Below are 23,876 nucleotides of genomic sequence, written 5' to 3' on the forward strand. Positions count from 1 at the left end.
TATGTGTGTTTTATATATATATATATAATCATGGTGTGGTGATTTAGTAATTTCTCTATCATATGGAAACAATAATCAATTCCTAAATTCCTAGTCATTTTTGGAAATTATCATAACCTTTGCTAAATCCTTTCTTTTCACTCAGAAATACTCAGCAGGCCAACTATTTTACCAGGCCAAGTGTGTCTGAGAGATTTTGGGAGCTTTTCATTGCCAAGGTCAATTTGGCTCTGTTTTGTTCTCTTGGGCTATTAGAGTCTACTTTTATTATGGTTTTCCTGATTCCCTGGAACACATATGTTGTTATCTGGAAAATATCCAGACTTTATGAAAACAAGTTTGTTTGTTGCCTAAGAAATTGAGTAAGAAAGTGACACTGCTTCACTAAAAAATCTGTTGTAAGAAGTTTTTTTAAATTAAAAATCAGGTGACTTCAACAATTCTGATAACAGTTTTTCTGGTAACATCTTACTGGCATGTGAGAACATTTTACCCAGAAAGAACTGGTCACTCTTTGTGGAAACAGTTGGAAATGGGAAAAATAGAAAATAAACAAATAAAACACACAACTTTCTTGGTTTAACAAAGAATAAATGAGTTTATATGTATGAGTTATTTTCACTAATATAAACTTAAAATAGAAAACATGAAGTTAGAGAAATAACCAGGTTTTGGTAAAAACAGGTCTAAAGAAATGGTGGGCTAGATTGTTTATGCCAGATGGAGCACATGATTAATCATTTAGGAAATCAGTCCAAGTTCTAAAATATACTGACCTTGCTTTTTTGCCCCTTCTGGTCTTTTTGATTGTAATATAATTAACATAATGTTAGTCATGCCTTCTGTAGAATCGCACATGGGACAAGATAACCCAATATATTTTAAAGTAATCACTTTTTTTAAAGATTTTATTTTTAAGTAATCTCTACACCCAGTGGATGTCTCAAATTCACAACCCCAACATCAAGAGTCACATGCTCCGCGGACCGAGCCAGCCAGGAGCCCCTAGTAATCACTTTTAATCATTTTATCAGAAAGGCAAAAATTAGTCTTAAAAATTATGTGTTTTTTAAGTAATGGTAATTCAACACTACAAACTTTAGGTGAAGCTACTTATTAATATTTCTCAAAAGTTAATACTGATTCAATTAAACAGCTATGTTTATCTCTGTCTTTAGTGCCAGTGCCCTATTAATGGAAGTTGTGGTATCACAACCACTTTCTCTGGTTGGCTCGTAGAAGTGGTCAAGATACTACAACTGAGAGGTCTCTGAAAGACCACGTAGAATTATATTTGACTCCTGAGTGGTCTTCTCTACCACCAGCCATCATCTCTCTCTCCTTTGACCTTCCCGAGACATGTACAGCAGCTATTTCCAAAGTGTGTGTGAAATTGAACAATATTCCCTCACAGATTGCTTAAAACTCTTTATAGATGTCCTTCAGTTGTATATGGAGTGTGATGGAGAGAGAGCTTCCCACTCTCCATCTCAAGCCTTCTACACTTAGAGAAAAAATCTAGTAACTGATCGGTGCCAAAATACTCAAAATTTCTGTTAAGTAAAAGTTTTCCCACTCACAGGATTGACAATGACATTTTCTTTCCTGGTCCCTTCCCAGCCAGCAAAGAGTATAATACCGTCATATCTGAAACATTCATTATTCCTTTGCAGTTTTAGATTTGATAGGGAGAACATAGGTGAGGCTGAATCAGGCATTAGGACAGTGGTACTTCATCCTGTAAGGACAGTGGATTTAATCCTGTAAGGCACTAGAGAACCATTTTTGAGCAGGAATCTTCCTTTGGGAAATGTATACTGGAAGCAATACGAAGCATGAATTTAAAAAGGAATGCATTTAATAATAATGGCCCCGAATTTAGAAGTCAAGAGTTCAGCATTTGGGGAATTTTTAAACTATTAAATAAAGTTGCAGTTAATATGGGATAGAGCCATCAAGTGAATAGCATTAAATTAGGTCAAGTACGTAACCTGGTCCAACATCATGTGTAGTAGGGGTCACGCTAGCATAGATATATCTGACCAGGAGCATAGCACCATCTGGAAATGATAAAATAGGAATGAATCTGTTATCCACTAGGGTCTCTCTGGGTTCCAGGCTTCATGACAAGAAACAAATGACCAGCAGCAACTCTACCATTTTATATTTTTATATATGTTCCCACATTCACACACGTTTTAGATTATTTGGGGTTATATGATGGCAGAAAATTCTTCATTTATGCAATTTCAGTCATTTATCGTGCTATCACTGTTTTGTAGTTAGGAAGCGGTTTGATATAATCGTAGCAAACCTTGATGTTGAGTAGAAGTGATAACTCTTTGGGGGCCTCTGAAATATGTTCTGTTTCCTCAGCTCTTGATTTTCCATAAATATATTCTTGATTTTCTTTCAAGTCTGCAACCTCCATATGAGCTGGGGGAGAGCAGGAGATCCAGCGGTCGGGTATTCACTCCTCTATCACAGTCTCATGTTTTTTGTTTTTTGTTTTTTGTTTTTGTTTTGTTTTTGTTTCTGTTTTTGTTCTTGTTTTTTTGCTTCTGTTGCTCAATATCCCCTGACAGGCCTTCTCCACCTTTCTATCACTAGTGAAGAGCTTCATGGTTTCAAACAACCCTCCGGTGTGTGCATGTGCGTGCCTGCGCAAAATTTATATATAAATTTTGAATTTCTTTCAGCTTTCTCCTGTATTTATTTTAGCTTAGCCTTGAGTGGCTATAGCTCTTCACTTTGAAAATAATGATTACTTTCTGTTTGGCATCTGGCATCTCGGGTTCTTATCAGCTTCCACACTGGATCCAACTTCTGGAAAATTTTAGATTTCCCTTACTTTTGTCTCTTCTGTCAGACTTTGGATTTTTCTCTTTCATGTAGCCCTTCTGACAAGCCAGATTAGCCCTCCTCACTTATCATATACTCTGCATTCTCCCCACATATCTCTATAAGTCCCACACACTTCTGTTTCCTTTAGTCCAAACAAAGGTCACATTCCATCTTTCTGGGAATATTTCAGCTATTAGATATTGAAATTAAAGAAGACCAAAATGATTCCGTTATACTCCCAATTAGAGATAACTATTATTAATGTAAAAAGAAATGGAAATTTTTGTACTTTATGAAGGGTCCTTCAGGGAATAGGAACATAAAATTATAACTCAAAATATCCTCCAATCAAGAGTTCTGAAGAATTGAAGTATTTATATATATGTGTGTGTGTGTGTGTAAAATCTTTTTCCCCTCCTATAGTCCTACAGTGATCTTTTTGTGATATTTTTGAGTATTATTAATGAGATATATGTTGGAGACAATTACCAATTTATAGTTGATGTATTTTGCAATGAACATTTTACCATTTATGTCATTGAGTATGGCAATATTTGGCAAGAGCTTAATTCCTGCCCTTTAAAACTGAAGTTCCTTTCAAAACAGGAAATCAATTTTTCTTTCATTAAACATATTAATCATAAAGATAAAAATCCATCAGATTATCCTTGAGACTTAAGGTTTTTATTGAACTTCTTTGAAAATCATAAAAGCATTCACTGTATTTCAGTGTAAATTATCAGTGTGAAATAATTTTCATTGCTATAAGAAAGGTATTTCAACTGCTTCCCAAACTAAGTGAGTGAACAGTGAAACTCAACATCCTGTAGGACAAAGAAAGACCCAAAACGTCAGGAATCGTAACTTTCTGTAGAGCACAGAATGAAGCAGAAGGTGGTGATCAGAGGAATGTCTTAGTTACTGGGAATATGGAAGTTAGTTAACAATGCCAGTTCCTCACCCCTTATCTCAGGTGTTTTAGCTTTAGTTTTAGTTTTTGTTTTTCCTTTTCCCTATCCTGAGACTTACTACAAAACAAAAAGAGCAGATTTATTCATATCTGGAGAGAGCATTGTTTGCAAAAGTCCTTTATGTAAAATTTCATGAAATTACTGAAGCAGTTGGTAAAAATCCATAATGTCCATATGAATGTATGATAGCTTTAGTTGGTAAAGGTTTATTAAAACCCGTTGGGAGGATATTTTTTAAATAACTTCCCAGTTTCTCTTTTTCTGATCTACCCTATTTTGTGGCTTATTAAACCAATGGAAATAGTTTGTCAATTCATTCATTATTGTATCCATTTTTGTTATTTAACTGCCTATTATCAAGGAAAGTAAAATTTCCTTGATTTAGTATTCATCAATTTGAGAACTATTTATTGAATACATACCTCTTGCCATCACTGTATTTTCAAGAGAAGTTTGAAACTTTTGCATCTCTGACTTGGAATGTCCAAACTCAACACGAAATCACAAGTCAGAGCAAGAAATGGGTAAAGACCTGGAAAATATATGGTGGCAAGGATGGAATTGCTATTTCTTCATGGAACTAGTATAGCTTTGATTCTGGGATTTTCTGCCGGTTTCAGATTCTTTCTTTCTTTTTCTTTCTTTCTTTCTTTCTTTCTTTCTTTCTTTCTTTCTTTCTCTTTCTTCCTTCCTTCCTTCCTTCCTTCCTTCCTTCCTTCCTTCTTTCTTTTCCTGGTTTCAGTTTATTTCTTGATGGAACTAGTATAGCTTTGATTCTGGGATTTTCTGCTGGTTTCAGATTCTTTCTTTATTTCTTCCTTTCTTTTTCTTTCTTTCTTTCTCTTTCTTTCTTTCTTTCTTTCTTTCTTTCTTTCTTTCTCTTTCTGGTTTCACTTTACTTCTTGATGGAGCTAGTATAGCTCTGATTGTGGGATTTTCTGCTTGTTTCAGAATCACTTTTCTCAAAATCAGTTTGCCTACAAATCCCCTGCACTCTAAAGCAGCGTTTCTAACTTACTTCCCGTTGAAACACACAGAAGCAAGTGCTCATGTGTTTATCATACTCCTCATGCGATACAGACGAGAGAGCAGTGACTTATGTAGTTTATAATGCTCGCTATAAAGGCACACCTATTCCCCACTAGAGGAAGCATACTTGGTGGGGTACAGCGAGTGAGTGTAACTTTATTGTTGGTACAGGTTTGAATCAGCTCTAACATCCAGAGAGAAAATCCATTGCAAGCTACAACTTGAGATAGACTTTATTATTGATCCCAGCACACTTTAGACTTGTAATTCATTTGAGAACCATTCCCCTACAGCTAATATGAGAGAGTATATTAGTGTGTCTACGTGTGCGTGTGTGCATGCATGTACACTAAATTTTCACAGCAGCCTTTTTCCCCTTCCTGCCCCAGCATCAGGTCTGGTCAATATCTCTAATCAGATACAGCCTCAGGAATGTTGGCTTAACAACAACAAGAAGAAACAACGTTAAATTCAACAGTGAATTGTATTGTCAAAATGAGTCCACATTTTCTTGGAGTGTCTCTTCCTGCTTTTCTCTCTCTCCCTCCTTCACGGTCTCCAATTTGTGAGCAACCACCCTCTATCTCTCTTACTTTCTTTCATTTTTTTCCCTATTCTAACAATGCTCCTTGGGGCATATTAAAATGACACTCTGGGCACTGAATGGGCTGTTTCAGCTTGATTTCCTGGTTTCAGTTTTGCCCTGATCACGTTATGCTGTCGCGCAGAGTAACTCTCTCACATAGTGAACAACTAGCATTTCCAAGGAAGCTTCCTAGGGTTGGGGCTGATCTGGTATTCCTCCCCTCGTGTGTTCACTGGCCTTGTACTTCAGTTCCATTGTTTCTAAACAACCCGACTAAATAGCTCACCGGGTGTGGTAAGTCATGGGCCAGTGTGCTTGACCTATGCACCCTACATTTGTCAAAGTATCGCATATTTTAAATGTTGTATTTTATTTTCAGCGCTTTTATTTATTTTTGAGACAGAGAGAGAGCATGAGTGGAGAAAGGATAGAGAGAGAGGGACAGAGGATACTAAGCAGTCTTCGCACTGACAGCAACCTGCCCATGTGGGGCTCAAACCCACGAACTGTGAGATCTTACCTAAGCTGAGATCAAGAGCGAGACGCTTAACTGACTGGGCCCCTAAATGTTGAATTTTAAAAGGGATTTGGAGAGGGGTGGCTCCGTCAGCCAACTTCAGCACAGGTCACGATCTCCCAGCGTGTGGGTTCTAGCCCTGTATTGGGTTCTGGGCTGGAAGCTCAGAAGCTGGTGCTTACTTCAAATTCTGCCTCCCCCTCTCTCTGCACATCCTCTGCTCGCACTCTCTCAAAACAAAATAAACATTAAAAAAAATTTTTAAGAAATTAATTAATTAATTAATTAAATTAAAGGAATTAGGAGAAATCAGAACATAGAAATTTCAGAAGTCAAACATCAAATATGAGTTACCGGCTAAAATACAGATTCTGAGGTATATTGTGGCTGTTTTCTCTTAGATGATGCCTTCTTACTGTGTCCTCACTAGGTGCAAGTAGCAAGAGCTATTTTTATTTATTTTTTCAACGTTTATTTATTTTTTTTTGGGACAGAGAGAGACAGAGCATGAATGGGGGAGGGGCAGAGAGAGAGGGAGACACAGAATCGGAAACAGGCTCCAGGCTCCGAGCCATCAGCCCAGAGCCTGACGCGGGGCTCGAACTCACAGACCGCGAGATCGTGACCTGGCTGAAGTCGGACGCTTAACCGACTGCGCCACCCAGACGCCCCAAGAGCTATTTTTATATTCATGAGGGTTCTGCCTTCATGAGCCCATCAGTCATGAGCCAATCACCTCCGGAAGACCCCACTTCCAAATATCCCATTTCAAGCATGAAATTTGGGGGGACACATTCAGCCTATGGTGTGGCATGTATCCACCCTTACGGTGTCATACAGAATAATTTCACTGCTCTAAAAATCCCCTGCGCTCCTCTTATTTATGTCCTCTTTCCCCTCGTCCCCTGGCAACCAGTGATCATTTTTCTGTCTCCACAGTTTCACCTTTTCCAGAATATCATACAGTTAGAATGTGGCAATATGTAGCCTTTTCAGATTGACTTTGTTTTTTTTCTTTTTCTTTCATTTAGTAATATGTATTTAAGGTGGTACTGAGAATATTCAGTTTATAAAAGAGAACAATTAATATTGTTCATTTAAAAATTTTTTAATGTTTTATTTATTTTTGAGAGTGAGAGAGAGAGTATGAGTGGGGGAGGAACAGAGACAGAGGGAGACACAGAATCTGAAGCAGGCTCCAGGCTGTCAGCACAGAGCCCGACACAGGGCTCGAACCCACAAACTGTGAGATCATGACCTGAGCTGAAGTCTGACACTTAATCGACGAGACACCCAGGCACCCCAATATTGTTCATTTTTTACAGAATTATATGAGAATTACATTACCTGTAATGAGTAGCTAACTCCATGGGTGACACCCAAGAATAAATACATCGTTATTAAAATTTTAGGAGAACTTTTTTTTAACTTCTCAAAGGGATTATAGAGCAGAATGCATTGAATTCAGAAGATTAATACACTACATCTTCCCTGAGTACTTGTTTCATTTGAATACCTGGAGGAAGTTTTTTTTTATATGAAGAAAGCATGGATATATTATGTAGTAGAATACAGAATTTTCATTAGAGAAAACAAGAGACTTAAGAGAAATGCTGAGCTTATGGAGAACTGCTTCTGGCTAAGAGCCTATTTAGACTCCCCTAGGGATGCAAGTTCATGTTCCTCTTGCATCAGAAATACTTCAGTGGAAAATTTGAGATGTGATTCAGGGGAATTCAATTTAAAACAAAATACATTTTGATGGCTGGAGAGTATCTTAGGTCGGGTTCCCAGGGAAGCAGACTCGGGGGCACAGATCTCATGCACAAGGTTTATTGGAAATTCTGTGAGCAGCACCCCCTGCGAAGTGGAGGAAACTGGACTGGGTAGGGGGACAGATGGACTGAGATGCAGGTGCAGTAGGGGCCTCAGACGATGTCACGGGAGTTCTGGGGCTGCACCATCCCTTTCATAGATGTCCCAAACCGAGGCTTAGGGGCCGGGCCATTTTATCCCCAGAGCACCAGGCAGTGAATGGAGATGATCCTCGGAGGGTGTATAACTTTAGAGGGAAATTCCTGGGGCTGGACTCAGTTGTGAACTGTTGGGAAACTTCCCAGGAGCTGTGGGAATTAACACCTTGATCTTGCTGTTAGAACCTGGGAAACACAAGAGTCCATGAAAGTCAATATAAGCCCACCAGCTTCCCTGTAAAGAAGGACCTAGGACAACTGAGTTCTGACTACCTTTTGATATAAATAATTCTAGAATAATGGAATCACTGCCTCCACATAAAAGAGATTATTTTGTATTTATGTATCTAATATAAAGAAAAAAGTAACAGAGAGCGTGCACACACACACACACTGTTTTGAACAGGAGAGTAAAAAATCATGAAGGGGGTAAAATTACTTCCTTAATGTTTTTTTTTTTTCCAGAAAGGGTTAGTACCTTAGCTAAGTATTAGGTGTATAACTAAATCTGATTCTGAATTTTTATCATACACAGAGTTTATCCAAACTTCTCAACCTTCAGTGAGTTCATAAAGATAAGAGTTCAGTGTATAAAATATTTTAGAAAAAAATAAAAGAAAGGATTGTCGCATTTTCTGAAATGTGAGATTAATGGAAAGAAAAAAAATAAACTATCTGACCACGGTTAAATATTATAAGAGCTGTATTATATAAATATAATTATATATATAGGGGTATAGAAAATATATATAAAGGGATACACACACACACACATACATACACACATACATACATGAAGGTATAAAAATTTAAATCTAATTTACTTTCTCAGTTTGAGTTTAGGATGTTTACATTGAGCCCTACAACTGTATGTGCTGCTGTGACCTGTTAGTCGTTAAATAAGAACATGGTAATAATGTCGCAAAGTCACGCTTTTACCCCAGTTAAATATGCTGGTTTCCATGAAAGGATCTCTGAAATATATGGCTTTCACTGCAGAGTTTGGGTGTAAATATATTCTAGATACATTACCACTACTGAGTGAGTGAGGAGGAAGAGGAACTTGCAAATTTAAGTTTAAATGAATTCACAGCACCATGTTTATGCATCAAACAGATCATTCTTATATAATATTAAATAGAGTATATAGCTTACATATATATTCTATATAAGATATAATATATAATCTTATATGTAATTTAACTAATATATAAATAAAAGTTGTTTTAAAATGTAAAGAATACAAAGCGATTCCTGAACTGATCCCCACTATTACCTATTTTTTTCCCTTAATATACTGATGAGCCCATCAACAACTGTCACAGAGGCAATATGAAGTGTAAGAACCATTCCACTAATAATGGTCCAGCATGTTAGTGTAATTATGTATATTCTCTGACCACGGAAAACAGCAGCAAGTCAACATTCTTTGCTCCTGCTTTAAGTTTTGGCTTAGAGTTGATTCAAACCTTTGCTACAGAATACTTTCATGTGTCAAAAATTTACTAAACTAGTATTATGTCTTTGGACACCCAAGATTTATGGGACTCAGTATCCTTCTTTGTAAAATGAGTCAGTTTGATTTGAACCACATTGTCTTCAAGTTTTTAAAAACTTTTGTGCCTCCAACTTGGGAAATTTGGCTTCTGACACCCTGTTCAGGGCTGAGTCACAGAAGTAGATGTCACCTATGGGTTTGTCACACTGCTCTTTGACCTTTGGTCCTGATGACAGCTCAGAGGTCATGTGCTGCCATATCTAAAGCACCAATGAAATCATAATGGATGGCAAGATGAAATCCTGCACTGGCAGGAACCTTGAAGATAAGTGGTTCAAATCCAACTGACTCATTTACTAGATGGCAATCCCTTCACAAAACTCTAAAGTGATGAATTCAGCTTTCCAAAGTGCTTAACTTACTGTGTAAAATATCTTTACTCTCAGGGAAAACCTGACTTAGTGGTCAAATTTAAGATGCACAAACCAAAATTTCTTCTTTAATTTCAGTGTGTCATTTTTCATGACAATGATACCCTTTTTAACAATGTTGTTTCAAAAAAAAAAAAAGAATGTTGTTTCTGAGGTTAAGATGAGGCATATTCTCTAATACCTCTGGATGTTTTGTAGAGCTCATGTTATTCCTCACTGGAAATTAAATTACTTAAATTATCAAAGTGTTTCATTTTTACCCAAGAATAAATGTATCCTATGATGTTTCAACACTAAACAGGGTGATGATTCTCCTAATACGAAAATGACTTGCTCTCTCTTTAGGTCCTGTGGCACCACAGCCATCACCTTGTGAAGCCGATCAATTTTCTTGTATCTACACACTCCAGTGTGTCCCTCTCTCAGGGAAATGTAATGGACAGGAAGATTGCATAGATGGCTCTGATGAAATGGATTGTTCTCTCAGCCCCCCTTCTCAGCGTTGTGGTGAAATGGAGTTCCAGTGCTCGAGCGGTGACTGTATCCCATCCCTCCTGCTTTGTGATGGAGTGCCTGACTGTCACTTTAATGAAGATGAATCCAGCTGCTGTGAGTTATTTTCACTAACTCAGTGTGCCAGGGAAGAAATGCAGTTTAGAAATTATAAAGAGAGCTTGACAGGTGAAACAAACTTCTCTATAGTCTTACCATGATCCTAGCATCCATAACATAGTGGTTTGTATTGTATTACTAAACAAAGCATGTAGACCTTGCTTAGCATATCTGGAAACATCTTGTTTGTAGTCACTCTAATCTCTGTTAAACTTCTCTGACTTCCTTTTTTATTTACATCTGGGCCATTCATGTGGGGGAATGCTACTATGTGTTTGTTATCTTTTTTTGTGGTTTCTATGACCATCTTTCACCATGCAAAGTTGTTATAGTATTATTAACTTTATTTCCTGTACTTTTCATCCTCGTGGCTTATTTATTTTGTAACTGGAAGCTTGTACCTCTTAATCCCCTTGACTTACTTTGCCCAACACCCAAACCCCCACGCCTCTGGCGGCCAGCAGTTTGTTCTCTGTGTTTATGAGTCTGTTTTTGTTTTTATTTGTTTTGTTTTTTGGATTCCACATGTGAGTGAAAGCATATGGTATGTGTCATTCTCTGTCTGACTTAATTCACTTAGCATTAATACACTCTATGTACATCCATATTGTCACAAATGGCAGGATTTCATTCTCTTTTATGGCTGCATAATATTCCATTGTGTATATATACATCTTCTTTATCCATTCATCTATTGATGGGCTTTTGGTTTGTTTCCATATATAATGGAAACATTGAAGCATTGTATATAATGCTTCAGTAAACGTAGGGTGCATGTATTTTTTTGAATTAGTGTTTTTGTTTTCTTTAGGTAAATACCTAGATGTCAAATTACCAGATCATATATATGATAGTTCTATTTTTAATTTTTTGATAAACCTCTGTACTGTTTCTTGGGAATTTTTTTGTGTTGTTGTGTTTTGTTTTATTTTTGTTTTATTGTGGTTGCACCATTTTACATTCTCACCAACAGTACTCAAGCATTCCTTTTTTTCTAAATCCTTAACAACACTTGTCATTTCTTGTCTTTTTTACACTGACATTCTGACAGGTGTGAAGTGGTATCTCATTGTAGTTTTGATTTTTATTTCCTCGATGATGAGTAATGATGAGCATCTTTTCATGTGTCTATTAGCCATCTGGATGACTTCTTTGGCAAAAATTTCTATTCAGGTCCTCTGCTCAATTTTAATCAGATTATTCGTGTGTGTGTATGTGTGTGTGTTGAGTTGTATATTTGGATATTAAGCGCTTATCAAGTATATCATTTGCAAATATCTTTTCCCATTAAATAGATTGCTTTTTAGTTTTGTTGGTAGTATTCTTCTCTGTGCAATAGCTTTTTAGTTTCCTGTAGTCCTAATGAATAATTTTTGCTTTTGTTTCCCTTGCCTGGGGAAACAAATCCAGAAAAATATGCTAAGGCGAATGTCCAAAAGTTTCTGCTTATGTTTTCTTTTAGCTGTATGGTTTCAGGTCTTAAATTTAGGTCCTTCATCCATTTTGAGTTTATTTTTGTGTATGGTGTAAGAAAATGGTCCAGATTTATCCTTTTGCATGTTGCTGTCCCATCTTTCCGTGCCATTTATTTAAGAGAGTGTCTCTTCCCTATTGTGTACTCTTGTCTCCTTTGGCATGGACTAGTTGACTGTATATGCATGGGCTTACTGCTAAACTCTATTCTATTCCATTGATCTGTGTGTCTGATTTTGTGCTGGTACCCTACTGTTTTGATTATTATAGCTTTGTACTATAGTTTTAAGTTTGGCATTGTGATACCTCCAGCTTTGTTCTTCATTCTCAAGATTGCTTTGGCAATTTGGAGTCTGTTGTGGTTCCATACAAATTTTAGCATTATTTGTTCTAGTCTTGTGAAAAATCCTATTGGTATTTCGGTAGAGATTGCATTGAATTTGTAGATTGCTTTAAGTATTTTGGACCTTTTAGCAATATTAATTCTTTCATTCCATGAACATGATATATCTTTCCATTTATTTGCATTGTCTTCAGTTTCTTTCATCAATATCGTATAGTTTTTAGAGTACAGATCTTTCACCTCCTTGGTTAAATTTACTTTTAGATATACTTTTTAAGTTGAATTTTATTTTAGAGAGAGAGCATGATCAGGCGTGAGAGGCAAGGGAGCAAGAGAAAGAATCTCAAGCAGACTCTATGCTCATCACAGAGCGTGATGCGGGGCTCCATCCCATGACCCTGGGATCATGACCTGAGCTGAAATCAAGAGGTGGACACTTAACCGACTGAGCCATGTAGGTGCCCCTTTAGGTATTTTTTGATGCAGCTGTAAATGGGACTTGATATCTCTTTAACAAATGTTTATGGAAATGGATTGTGGACATGTAGTTATTAATATTTATGAAGATGGCTCAAGTACAGGACTCTAGGCAAATATTCACTTTAATATATATATAATTTATATATATTTATTTCAAACACACACACATATATATATATGTATATACATATATATACATATGCGTGTATATATACATATATATGTGTATATATATACATATATATGTATATATACACGCATATGTATATATATGTATATACATATATATATATATATATATGTGTGTGTGTGTGTGTGTGTGTGTGTGTGTGTGTGTGTGTGTATTATATGGGGTATGTAGTTAGGGGTTGGACCTGGACCACTATGTAGGTAGATATCATGTCATTAAGAGTTCATGGAGGGATGGAAGGGCACCTGGGTGGCTCAGTCAGTTAAGTGTCCAACTCTTGGTTTTGGGTCAGGTCATGAGATCATGGTTTATGAGTTCTAGCCCTGTGTTGGGCTCCATGCTTACAGTGCAGGGCCTGCTTGGGATTCTTTCTCTCTCTCTCTCCATCTTTCTGCCCCCACCCCCAGTCTCTTAAAATAAATAAAGAAACTTAAAAATGTTCATAGAATGGGAGAACCTGGGTGGCTCAGTTGGCTGAGCGTCCAACTCTTGATTTTGGCTCACATCATGTTCTCATGGTTCGTGGGATCACGCCCCATGTCAGGCTCTGCATTGGCAGCATGGAGCCTGCTTGGGATTCTCTCCCTACCTCTCTCTCTGTCCCTCCTCTGTCCCCCCTCTCTCACAAAGCAAATAAACATTAAAAAAGAATAATTGTTACCAATTCAAAAAAAAGAGTCCATGGAATAGTAAATCCTAAGGTCATAGGCTTGAATCTCATTCTTGTCACCTATTACCTATGCAAACTTGGAAAAGTTATTAGAATCAGTCATCATTCATGTAATACCTACCTTATAGGGCTGTGAGGATTTGAGAGAATACATGAAATCCTCAGTCCTGCATTCAGTACTTTCTACTTTTATTATAACTATCCTATTTCATGTAGGGAAAGAAGAGTAGTGGTTATGAAGTAATTTCACAAATCATTAAGGCGATCATGAAAGCATAGTGAGTCACAGCACCACTAACATTTAATTATTTGTTTGTTTGGTTTTATATTATACTATATTATATATTTTGGCATAGTTGGCAGTGATAGAACTACATAAACCACATCTAATGGCCACTTTTTATTTTTAAGTAGTAAAAAGCAGCTTGAATTGTGAGTGTTAAGAGTGGATATTGAAAGAAATATAAGGCTATTTCAGTGTCTTGTTTAGGTTGGACATCAGGAATTAAAACTATCGGAAAAGGAGTACAGACAAATTCAAGAAAGAGGAGATAGCGTTTGGATATTTAAAGGTTTCAGTCTTAAATAAGTGAACTTCTTTTCCTAGTTTAGGCCTAGAGATTGGTTTTCCATGTTCCTGTTATTTCCTGTGACATTCTTTCTGTAATAAAGCCAACCTGTCAAGTTTTATAATATTTTCTTAGAGAAAGGTAAACAAATGGAAGAGAATGAAGAAGAGAAAGCCTGCCAAATTATTTATCCCTATTCCCATCAGGGCTCTAATGTAATTTGGTTGATAGAAATCTTATTAAGTTCAATATAGTCATATGATATTTGACTTCAAATAAGGATGCTATTTAAATAGAAGCTTAGGAAAGTACAGTATCCTTATACTTTCAGACAGTCGTTGCAAAATTGGCATTTGATGAGGTAGGAACATAGGAAGTTCTCTTCCTAAAGGGAAATAAGCCCATGCTAGGAATAGACTGGTATCATGAGAGTATTGCTTCTGTCCATCTCTAAAATATTTGATTAAGTTATGACTCTATAGAAAAAACTGTGTCAAAATCAACTACAGTAAAAAATGCTAGGGCAAATTTACAGAATAAAAGCCTCTAATGATGACAGTTTACCAAACAATTAAAGGTATGTTTTTTGGTTTTTGGTTTTTGTTTTGTTTTGTTTTATTCTGGGCTTACCTATTGATTTAGAAGGGTATGTTTTGTTTTGTTTTTTTAACTCACACTCATTTATTCATTCATAAACTCTCATTTACGTAATTTATGCCACATATTGTATTGGCCATTAATGAAACAGATGGATGTGGTATTAGACCAACTCAGGTTGTAAATACAGTATATATTCCTGAAGGAGACTAGTAAGCGATAGTTGAAAATAAAATGTGATAAGTTCTGTGACAGAGATAAATGCAGGGTTATTGAATACATAGGGTATTTCCTAACCGTGGTGCTAGGGAATCTGTAAATTTTAATAAGAAAAATGTTCACAGAGGCAAATTCGGAAAGATGGTTGTCATTAGGCAAGTGAGGTAGAGATGCTTGATTCCCCTAAAGAATGTTCCAGAAATAGGGGTGCCAGGGTGGCTCAGTTGGTTAAACATCCGACTTCAGCTCAGGTCATGATCTCACAGTTTGTGAGTTCGAGTCTCGCATAGGGCCCTGTGCTGTCAGCACAGAGCCCGCTTTGGATCCTTTGTCCCCCCTCTTTCTCTCTGTCTCAAAAATAAATAACCATGAAAAAAAAGTATTTAAAAAAAAGAATGTTCCAGAAATAGAGAAAAAGTTGTTTGCCTGAAGCATATTTGGTATAACTAGTGTAGAGTTTATGGTGAGAAATGTAGAAATAAGTCTGGAGAGATGAGCAGGACCACATCTTGAAGGGTCCCTCCTTGCCCATCATGCCCCTGCCAGCTGCGGTTCAGGTGGTACATGAAATACACTGGAGTGAAGGAGGGGGCTGGTTAGGAGGTATCACAACTGAAGTATAAAAGAATTGACTGGGTAACACAATGTGTAAAGATTTTGACTAGGCTTTAGAGACACTCAGGTGAAGAGAAGAGTGTGTGATCAAGAGTTTCCAAGTTTCTGATTTGGGCAATAGGACAGCTAATGTGCCATTTCTCCTGAGCTGGGGAAAATGGGAAGAGAAGTACCTCTTAGTGGAAGATTGTGACTTCATTTTTAAACATGTTGTGTTTGTGACATTTGTGGCACATCTGCACAGAAATGTTCAGAATGTATTCAGGATGGATATGTGGATCTCTGGAGAGAGAGAGGGCAAGGCATAGAAGACACATGGCCTTCAGTATACATACAAGGCTTGAAGCTGTGGGTATGGATGAGATAATATAGAGAGGAAGACATAAGGTGGCGGACAGTTTAGAAAAAGCAAACATTGAAAGACACTGAGATGTGGTCACAGACACAAGCCAGAAAAAAAAGAGAATAATAACCATAAATGAAATTTAGAAAGCCTTAAGTACAGAGAGTATTTACAGGTTGGAATATTTCTGAGAGATCAGGTAAGCTTAGGCTTAAAAATATATAAATCGAGAAAAGCAAAACATAATTCCTGGTGAGCTTGGAGAGAGAACTTGCTGTGGATGGAAAGGGCAGAATTCTGATGCCAATCTTTTGTAGAGAAAGTAGGCAAGGAGAGAAATCAACTGTAGACAACCCTTTCGATAAGTTTGCACCTACAGTGTGGTATAGGACAAAGTAAGAGGTTTTTTGGTTGGTTGTTTGGTTTGGAGAGGCCTGCACATGGAATAGGATTCTGAAGTGGTTACAGTTTAAGCAGGGAAATCAATAGCAATTGGTTTTTAAAGGCCTTTTATTCTTGCAAAGATAAATATTCTAGTTATCAGAACGTTTATGCAAACCTGTGATGAGTTCAACATTTAAAAATAATTCATGGGGCACCTGGGTGGCGCAGTCGGTTAAGCGTCCGACTTCAGCCAGGTCACCATCTCACGGTCCGTGAGTTCGAGCCCCGCGTCGGGCTCTGGGCTGATGGCTCGGAGCCTGGAGCCTGTTTCCGATTCTGTGTCTCCCTCTCTCTCTGCCCCTCCCCCGTTCATGCTCTGTCTCTCTCTGTCCCAAAGATAAATAAAAACGTGGAGAAAAAAAATAATTCATATTCCATAGTCTTTCCTGTGGAAACATGTTTTTTTTTTAATAAACTGAAGGGGTACATCTTTACCAAAAATATCTCCTTTCCCTTAAAAAAAAAGAAAAAAGAAAGAAGGGAAAAATAAGTATGGTTTAATTATATGGGAACAGAGCACCAAACTAGGAGCACTCCTCTTACCAATATTCCTCCATTTCATCAGCTGTTGTGTCAGCCAATATCCTGACAAGACATACATGGCACATGGATGTTATAAAATTTGAAAATATTTTCATAAAGAGGTTGTGCATAGGGAACTAGCATGCATAAAGAAGCTGCAACAAATGGTAAAAGCGGGAGCTGTTATCACCCATAGACCAAAGCATGTGGGAGAAGGGAAGATGTGTCTTAACCTGGAATCAGAGAGAGCTGCTTGATAAAAGGTGTGGCTTGCAAAACATAAGAGACTCTTAAAAACTGAGAACACACTGAGGGTTGATGGGGGATGGGAGGAAGGGGAGGGTGGGTGATGGGCATTGAGGAGGGCCCCTGTTGGGATGAGCACTGGGTGTTGTATGGAAACCAATTTGACCATAAACTTCATATTAACAAATAAAATAAAACTAGAACCAATTAAAAAAAAAGGTATGGCTTGATAAAAGGTTGGGGAACAGCTAGCGATCTTCCAGTCTCTTCCCTCCATGTTATCTCTTGCTGGTTCTACACATCAGCCAAACCCAACGAGTAGCTAGTGGGCAAGAAGCATGCTGATGTATCTTTGTAGTTCATCCTTTAGATCCGGAACAGAGAGAGGGGTTGCAGAATGTTTGAGGAGAGGCACATAGAAGCTATCCGTCACTGACGGATATGACTGTGAAAAGGGTAGGGAAGTGGACAGTCTGCCTGCTTTCTAACTTTAACTTACATTCCAGTAGTAGTTGATGTGTCTTATGTAGTTGAGTGCCATTTAGAGGATTTACAATGGGTCACACTCCTCAGATTTATGAATCAACCTTTATCATCAGGATATTTTTATTATTAGCCTTTAAATATACTAGCTGGGATTCCAGCATCCTATGGTACTTCTCAATCAATGATACTGTAAAGATTATGCCTCTGCATTTGACAGCTTCTTACAAAAGCGTTGCTCAGTTTTATTCAGCATGAAAATCGTGGTGATTGTCTCTTTTACAGAGATACTGAAGGATCGGATGATTATGGTGCATTGCATAATACTCATAATAAATTAATACTCTTTCCCCATTAAATTGTTTTTAGAGTTTTACAAAATTTACTCAAACTGCTAAGATAGTTCAGTAAGAGTAGTAGTTTGTTTTAGTTTAAGGAGAGAGTAAGAATCCATCCTTCCCTGTACTGGGTACGTATATGCCTTAAAGGACCGATAGCCTTCATTCTCAGGTTTCAAGACCACATCGCTCTGCTCTTAGAAATGTGGGCTGCATACGTGAGTTTTCATCTTAATAGTAAATGGATACACACCCCTAGTCACATGTACTTTACTTTTGCGTATATTTTGTAAACAGCAATTATAATCTATAAAAGGAATTTTGTTTTAGGGAAATTTAACTCCAGTAAACGATTCATGAATTGCTTCTGTTTAATGTATCTCTAACACTTGAGTGAAAGAACTAAAAGCCACAGCATGCTCTGTGTTACCTGGCTTATTTTTGTATGAATGAATGTCAACCTCTATGATGACAGATTGAAATAAGAGTTTTTATAGACATTAACTATGTTTGAATGTGGCGAAAGTAGATATTGTCCAGGGAAACGTTTTGAAATCCTAGTTTCCTATAAATTTTATATATAGATTATTTAGACTATTTTTTTGTCCTTGTTGTCTATGCGGTACTAGTGAAGGAGAGAAAGAAAGTAGTGATTTAATTTATTTTCTGTTTTCAGTACAATGTCCATTGCTGTGTGGGTTTCAATAAATATTGATTGCATTCATAATTTGCCACCTGCTTTTAGAAGGAGGTTGATAAATATCCATTAGCTTTAATGTTATAGTGTTTTAAATGCCATAGAAACTACGATTTTAGTTTTAAATTTCATAATATTTTTTAACTCTTAACTGTAAACTTTCTATAAAAGGGAAAAAGTAAAACTTTTTCTAAATCGAAACAATGTATTTGCTTACGTATTTTTATGTGTTTCAACACTACTTGGGCCAAAGTTGAGGATTTACACCTCATACAGTTTAGGGCTCTTCACTGTACAGCTAACTTGAAAACTAAGCTATCAGTCACCCTGGAAATTGGATGAAGGAATATGGATGGATTAGTATTCTCAAAAGTAGATGTGTTCAAAATAATGCTTCAACACTAGATCTGTATTATCAGCTTTGTATGCAAATCTCAACCTATTATTTAAAACCTTAAAACTGCCATCTTTTATGAACGCTCAGCCCCTTGCAATGCAAAATAATGGTGATAAAATTGTGTGTATATACACAAACACACATATAAATGCATGAATATATATCTATATATATATTTATATATATATATACACATACGTTTTCATTTTTTTTTACAAATACCTCTTATAAGAGTTAGATTATTCGATATACTAGTTCACTTGGTTTGCAATATCATCTATCTTGCCAATGTATATCTTAAAATTATTTGACCTCTTGAAAAAGCTAAAAGATCATCTCTTCTGGGATCTTAGCCATTTCTACAATCTGGTTTCAGCCTTGTTTTCTAAGTTTGTCTGTGCTGCCTCCTTACACAAACTTCCCAGTGAAAGGCAAACCGCTTTGCTCACTGTTCCAATGCCAAACCTACTGATGCCCCATTTATAGATTTAATCTCACTCTGCTGAATGAGTTTTTACTGGACACATGAAAATTTAAAACATTTCAAGGCTCTACTCTTTCAGTCTTTATATACTTCCATGCACTAAAGGAATCTCTTATTTTTATAATGCTTATCTGTACCAATGCTTTACCAATGAAGCCTGGACTTATGGCATTTCTCTTGTTATTATTTTGAACTGTTAACTGCTTTCTATTTTCATTTTGCTTTCATTGCTGTATATGTCCTGATCACTCTTTCTAAAAAGTGTCCCCTGTACTCTCCAGTTAAAGTGCTAAGCATAGTCTCACATGTAGCATCAGCTCAATAATAATATTTATTAGTGGGAATTGATGTTCTAGTACCTCAGGAAAGATGACTCAATGAAAAGCATCACTTTAATTTTAATTTTCATTCATTTTTTTAAAAAATTTTTAATGTTTACTTTTTGAGAAAGAGAAACAGAGTGTGAGCGGGGGAGGGGCAGAGAGAGAGGGAGACACAGAATCCGAAGCAGGCTCCAGGCTCTGAGCTATCAGCACAGAGCCCGATGCGGGCCTTGAACTCATAAGCTGTGAGATCATGACTTGAGCCGAAGTCAGACGCTTAACTGACTGAGCCACCCAGGCACCCCATCACTTTAATTTTCAGAGCTTGTATTTTTAGTCAAAAGAAAGACACACTCTTTTTTTTTTTCTTTTTTTTTTTTATTAATTTTTTTTCCAACGTTTATTTATTTTTGGGACAGAGAGAGACAGAGCATGAACGGGGGAGGGGCAGAGAGAGAGGGAGACACAGAATCGGAAACAGGCTCCAGGCTCCGAGCCATCAGCCCAGAGCCTGACGCGGGGCTCGAACTCACGGACTGTGAGATCGTGACCTGGCTGAAGTCGGACGCCCAACCGACTGCGCCACCCAGGCGCCCCAAAGACACACTCTTAAAAGCATCATTTTATGTCCAACTTGAAAATTAAGTTTGATAGACAATTGTCAAACTGTATCAGTAACCTATGACAACTCAACAATTCCAGCCCATAAATATACTTGAAGAAAGAAAAGAAATCGTGATGATACTGACAAAATCTGCAAGACCTGTCCATGAGGATATTTATTCCCAAGTGTTCTAAACTATCAATTTAGCTTGAGAAGTTTAAACTTAATTGTCTTTGTTTCAATGACTTCCCAGGTAAATCCTTTCTTGAAATTGTAACAGCAGGTTTAGATTAAAATGTTCAAATAAGGTATTATGCATGACACTACTAGATAAGTCGAGAAAAGCACAGCCATTCTTGTTGGACTTGGATTAAGTTTGTTAATATCATTATTATTTAGTACTTTTCAAATCTATCCAGAACTCCTGGTGAGATGGTGCAATGGGTTCATGCTTCAACATTCCCTCTATTCCAAACACAGCAATGCTAGATAGAACAGCTGGCACATAAAAAGGCTCAGAGACATGACAGACACCATGGGACAAAACTGGAGTAGAACCAGAGAGCAGAGATCAGGACTGAAACCTAGGCCTGCTGGTTGCCAGGTTCTTGAGCAAACAGGAGACAAGAGACGCCTGATGGCAGCCTGGAGTGAAGGGCTCTGATTCAGCTCTAACTTGTAAAAAAAAAAAGCCTAAACATTATGACTGCTTTAGGAAATTGTAGTCCTAATGAGTCAATGAGAGAGGAAGACAGAAATACAGTTTCAGGACTAAGAGTAGCATCCAGGGGAAGTTGAGTACTTGGCAGGACTAGATTGCTATTGAAGGATCAGCCCTCTTGATCACCATCAGTGAAGTCATCTTTCTGAAGCAACCCAAATGTGAAGAGCGAGACCTGTTCTTGTGTCTTGAAGTCAGGCTGACAAGAGACTCTGGAACTAGCCCAATGAACCATGCTATAAAGGCACATAGTCATCCTACATTGAGCTGCAGTGACCTACGTCATGTACCCAGTGACTATCCATGACGTCCAATCTGGAAATTGATAAACATTCAAACAAGTAATGGTTGCTGTCATTTCAGTTGCACATAACGTCAGGGACAGTAGGGGAGCAATAGAAGCACAGAGAACTCTGCCTTGGAGTAAAAGTTTGGTCTAAGAACAATTCAGACTACATAATGTGCACAGTGTAGTTTATACATACATACCTGTATGATACTGCAGGATGCACAGCTGAGAAACGATTCTATCAAAAAGCTTCTTTTTGAAGAAGCAAAAACAACTATAATATATAACTTAAACAGGGGACTAGAAAGATGAAGGATGATGCAATAAACTGTCTTATTATTTCATTAGAAGAAATTCATTTAAAAAATGGTTATTGTTCTTCTTCTTGCAGCCAATAAGAGCTGTTCTGATGGCGCGTTGAGGTGTCCCTCCTTGAACAGCTGTATCCCAGTGCACGAGCGCTGTGATGGTTTTGCCAGCTGCACGGATTTCCAGCTTGATGAGTCCAGCTGCTCAGGTATTCTATTTCCAGTAAAATATTCTTTACAATATAAGCCAGTAACTTAACCTTGTAGATGATGCAAATATTAAAACCTGAAATTCTAAATAATTGCAAGCATGGGATAACTGAATTCCTAGTATTGGTTGGGGGCAGGAAGGATATTAACATGGCTACACGTATAAATACTTGTATAATATAATGGACTCATGCTTACTCTATATAAACAAGGTCTCCAAGTAAAGAAAAATCACACCCTTAATTTTAATTCAATATAACTTAAAGTTATTGGTATTTGATAGTCCCTTTGATGTGAATTGCTTGATTTCTGAAATAAGGAAGCACAATCTAACAGGTTAATTTTTTTCATTGTAATTTTTCCCACTTCATTAAGAGCCATCCTTTTGTATGATCTAGTCATGATTAAAAAGCCAATTTATTAAGCTTTAGACTGACTTTTAAACATTTTTCTCTCATGACTCTGGAATATTTATAAGAGTTGATAATGGATGTTTGTGATTATACTTTTATCAAAACTGCTTTTAAATTCTCTAATTTATTGTAGTCCATTGTTAACATCTCTCCTTAGTAATTGAATTTTTATTTCATGCAGGAGGCATAAAATAATAGATAGGGTCAATATAAATCTCTCACAACTAATGGGTAATATAAATTGGTAATAAAAGATATATTCAATCGTATTTTCTAAACAAATTGGAGATATTTAATATCAAAACTAGGTGAGGATATATTCTTCGTATCTTTCAAGAGAGAAGACTATTATAAGTGACAAAAACATGGTAATTACAATCAAATCACAGTGCAAAAAAAATCTTATTTTTTTTGTACTGCTGAAATGAATACTCACAGAGCACTGAATTTTATGACTACAAAAGGAAATCAAGAAGCAAGCAAATCTGGTCCCATAAAATATGCAAAGATGAATGCTCTTTGCCATTATTTCTGTACCAGGCATGCTTTTCTATCAGATTGATGCCCAAAAGGAAACGCTTTCAGTTTCTTTTCAGAGTAAGAAAGATACTAATGAGTTTCATTCTTTGGAACTATTAAGAAAAAGTACTGATGTCCAGCATCCAAATTTATTTTCATAAAGATGGGATTTTGTTCAGCAGAGTCCTCTAGGAGAACAAATATATCACACCATGTTATGGTTTATTGTCTGATTTTACATATTCCACCTTTAAAAATGTGGCCAGAAAAACAGAAGAGTGACTAGCCTTCCTGAGTGATCGACAACCTGTAGGTAATAACAGAGAACACATTCTGGCTGCCCCATCTATTTTAGTCATTCACCAGTTCACTCACACAGTTCATTTACGAAGTATGGGTCATACTGCCCCAGGTACTGGGTTATAGTAATATGAAGAACTAATGAAACACTTTTCAGAAATAAAATGCACATTATATTTTTTGTTCTCTATTTATATTGTATGTACTTCTTAGTTTGCCAAACTAATATGATGAAGTCAACACTTCTGTGTTTAAGAATGCGTCTAAGCTTAATCCATGCTAAAATGCCCATGACGCCTTCCTCTTTCTTTTCAAACATTATATCCCTTTATGGTCAGCATTTCACAGACTTTATAAGACCAATCCTGACAGCGTCCAATAACATCTCTGGTCACACAGCAGGTGGTGAGCATCTGGTCTCTCCTCACCTGAGGTTTAAGTCATTAACAGTAACATTGACCTCAGACTCTGCGTAGGTGTTTCAGGTTAAGTAGATTTCAACAAGGCCTGTGTGTCCCCAAGTTATGTTATAAAGGCATATTATTTTCAAGTTTTGGTTGCTTATGTAACAGAAAATTATTGAGCAGGATGTGTCTGGCCTCATTTAAATAGGGAGTC

The 23,876-nt window shown here is 37.0% G+C and overlaps 1 protein-coding gene across 1 annotated transcript in view; it reads left to right on the plus strand.

The window, feature by feature from the left end:
• The window catches only part of MALRD1 (MAM and LDL receptor class A domain containing 1), a 779,242-nt gene that overhangs the window by 615,990 nt on the left and 139,376 nt on the right, over nt 1-23,876 (plus strand). The window contains exons 34-35 of the mRNA XM_047865740.1: nt 10,195-10,458; nt 21,900-22,025. Of these exons, the coding sequence (XP_047721696.1) occupies nt 10,195-10,458; nt 21,900-22,025 (390 nt within the window). The remainder of the gene's footprint in view (nt 1-10,194; nt 10,459-21,899; nt 22,026-23,876) is intronic.

This window comes from Prionailurus viverrinus, chromosome B4 (genome assembly GCF_022837055.1).
Source record: "Prionailurus viverrinus isolate Anna chromosome B4, UM_Priviv_1.0, whole genome shotgun sequence".
Classification (NCBI taxonomy): domain Eukaryota; kingdom Metazoa; phylum Chordata; class Mammalia; order Carnivora; family Felidae; genus Prionailurus; species Prionailurus viverrinus.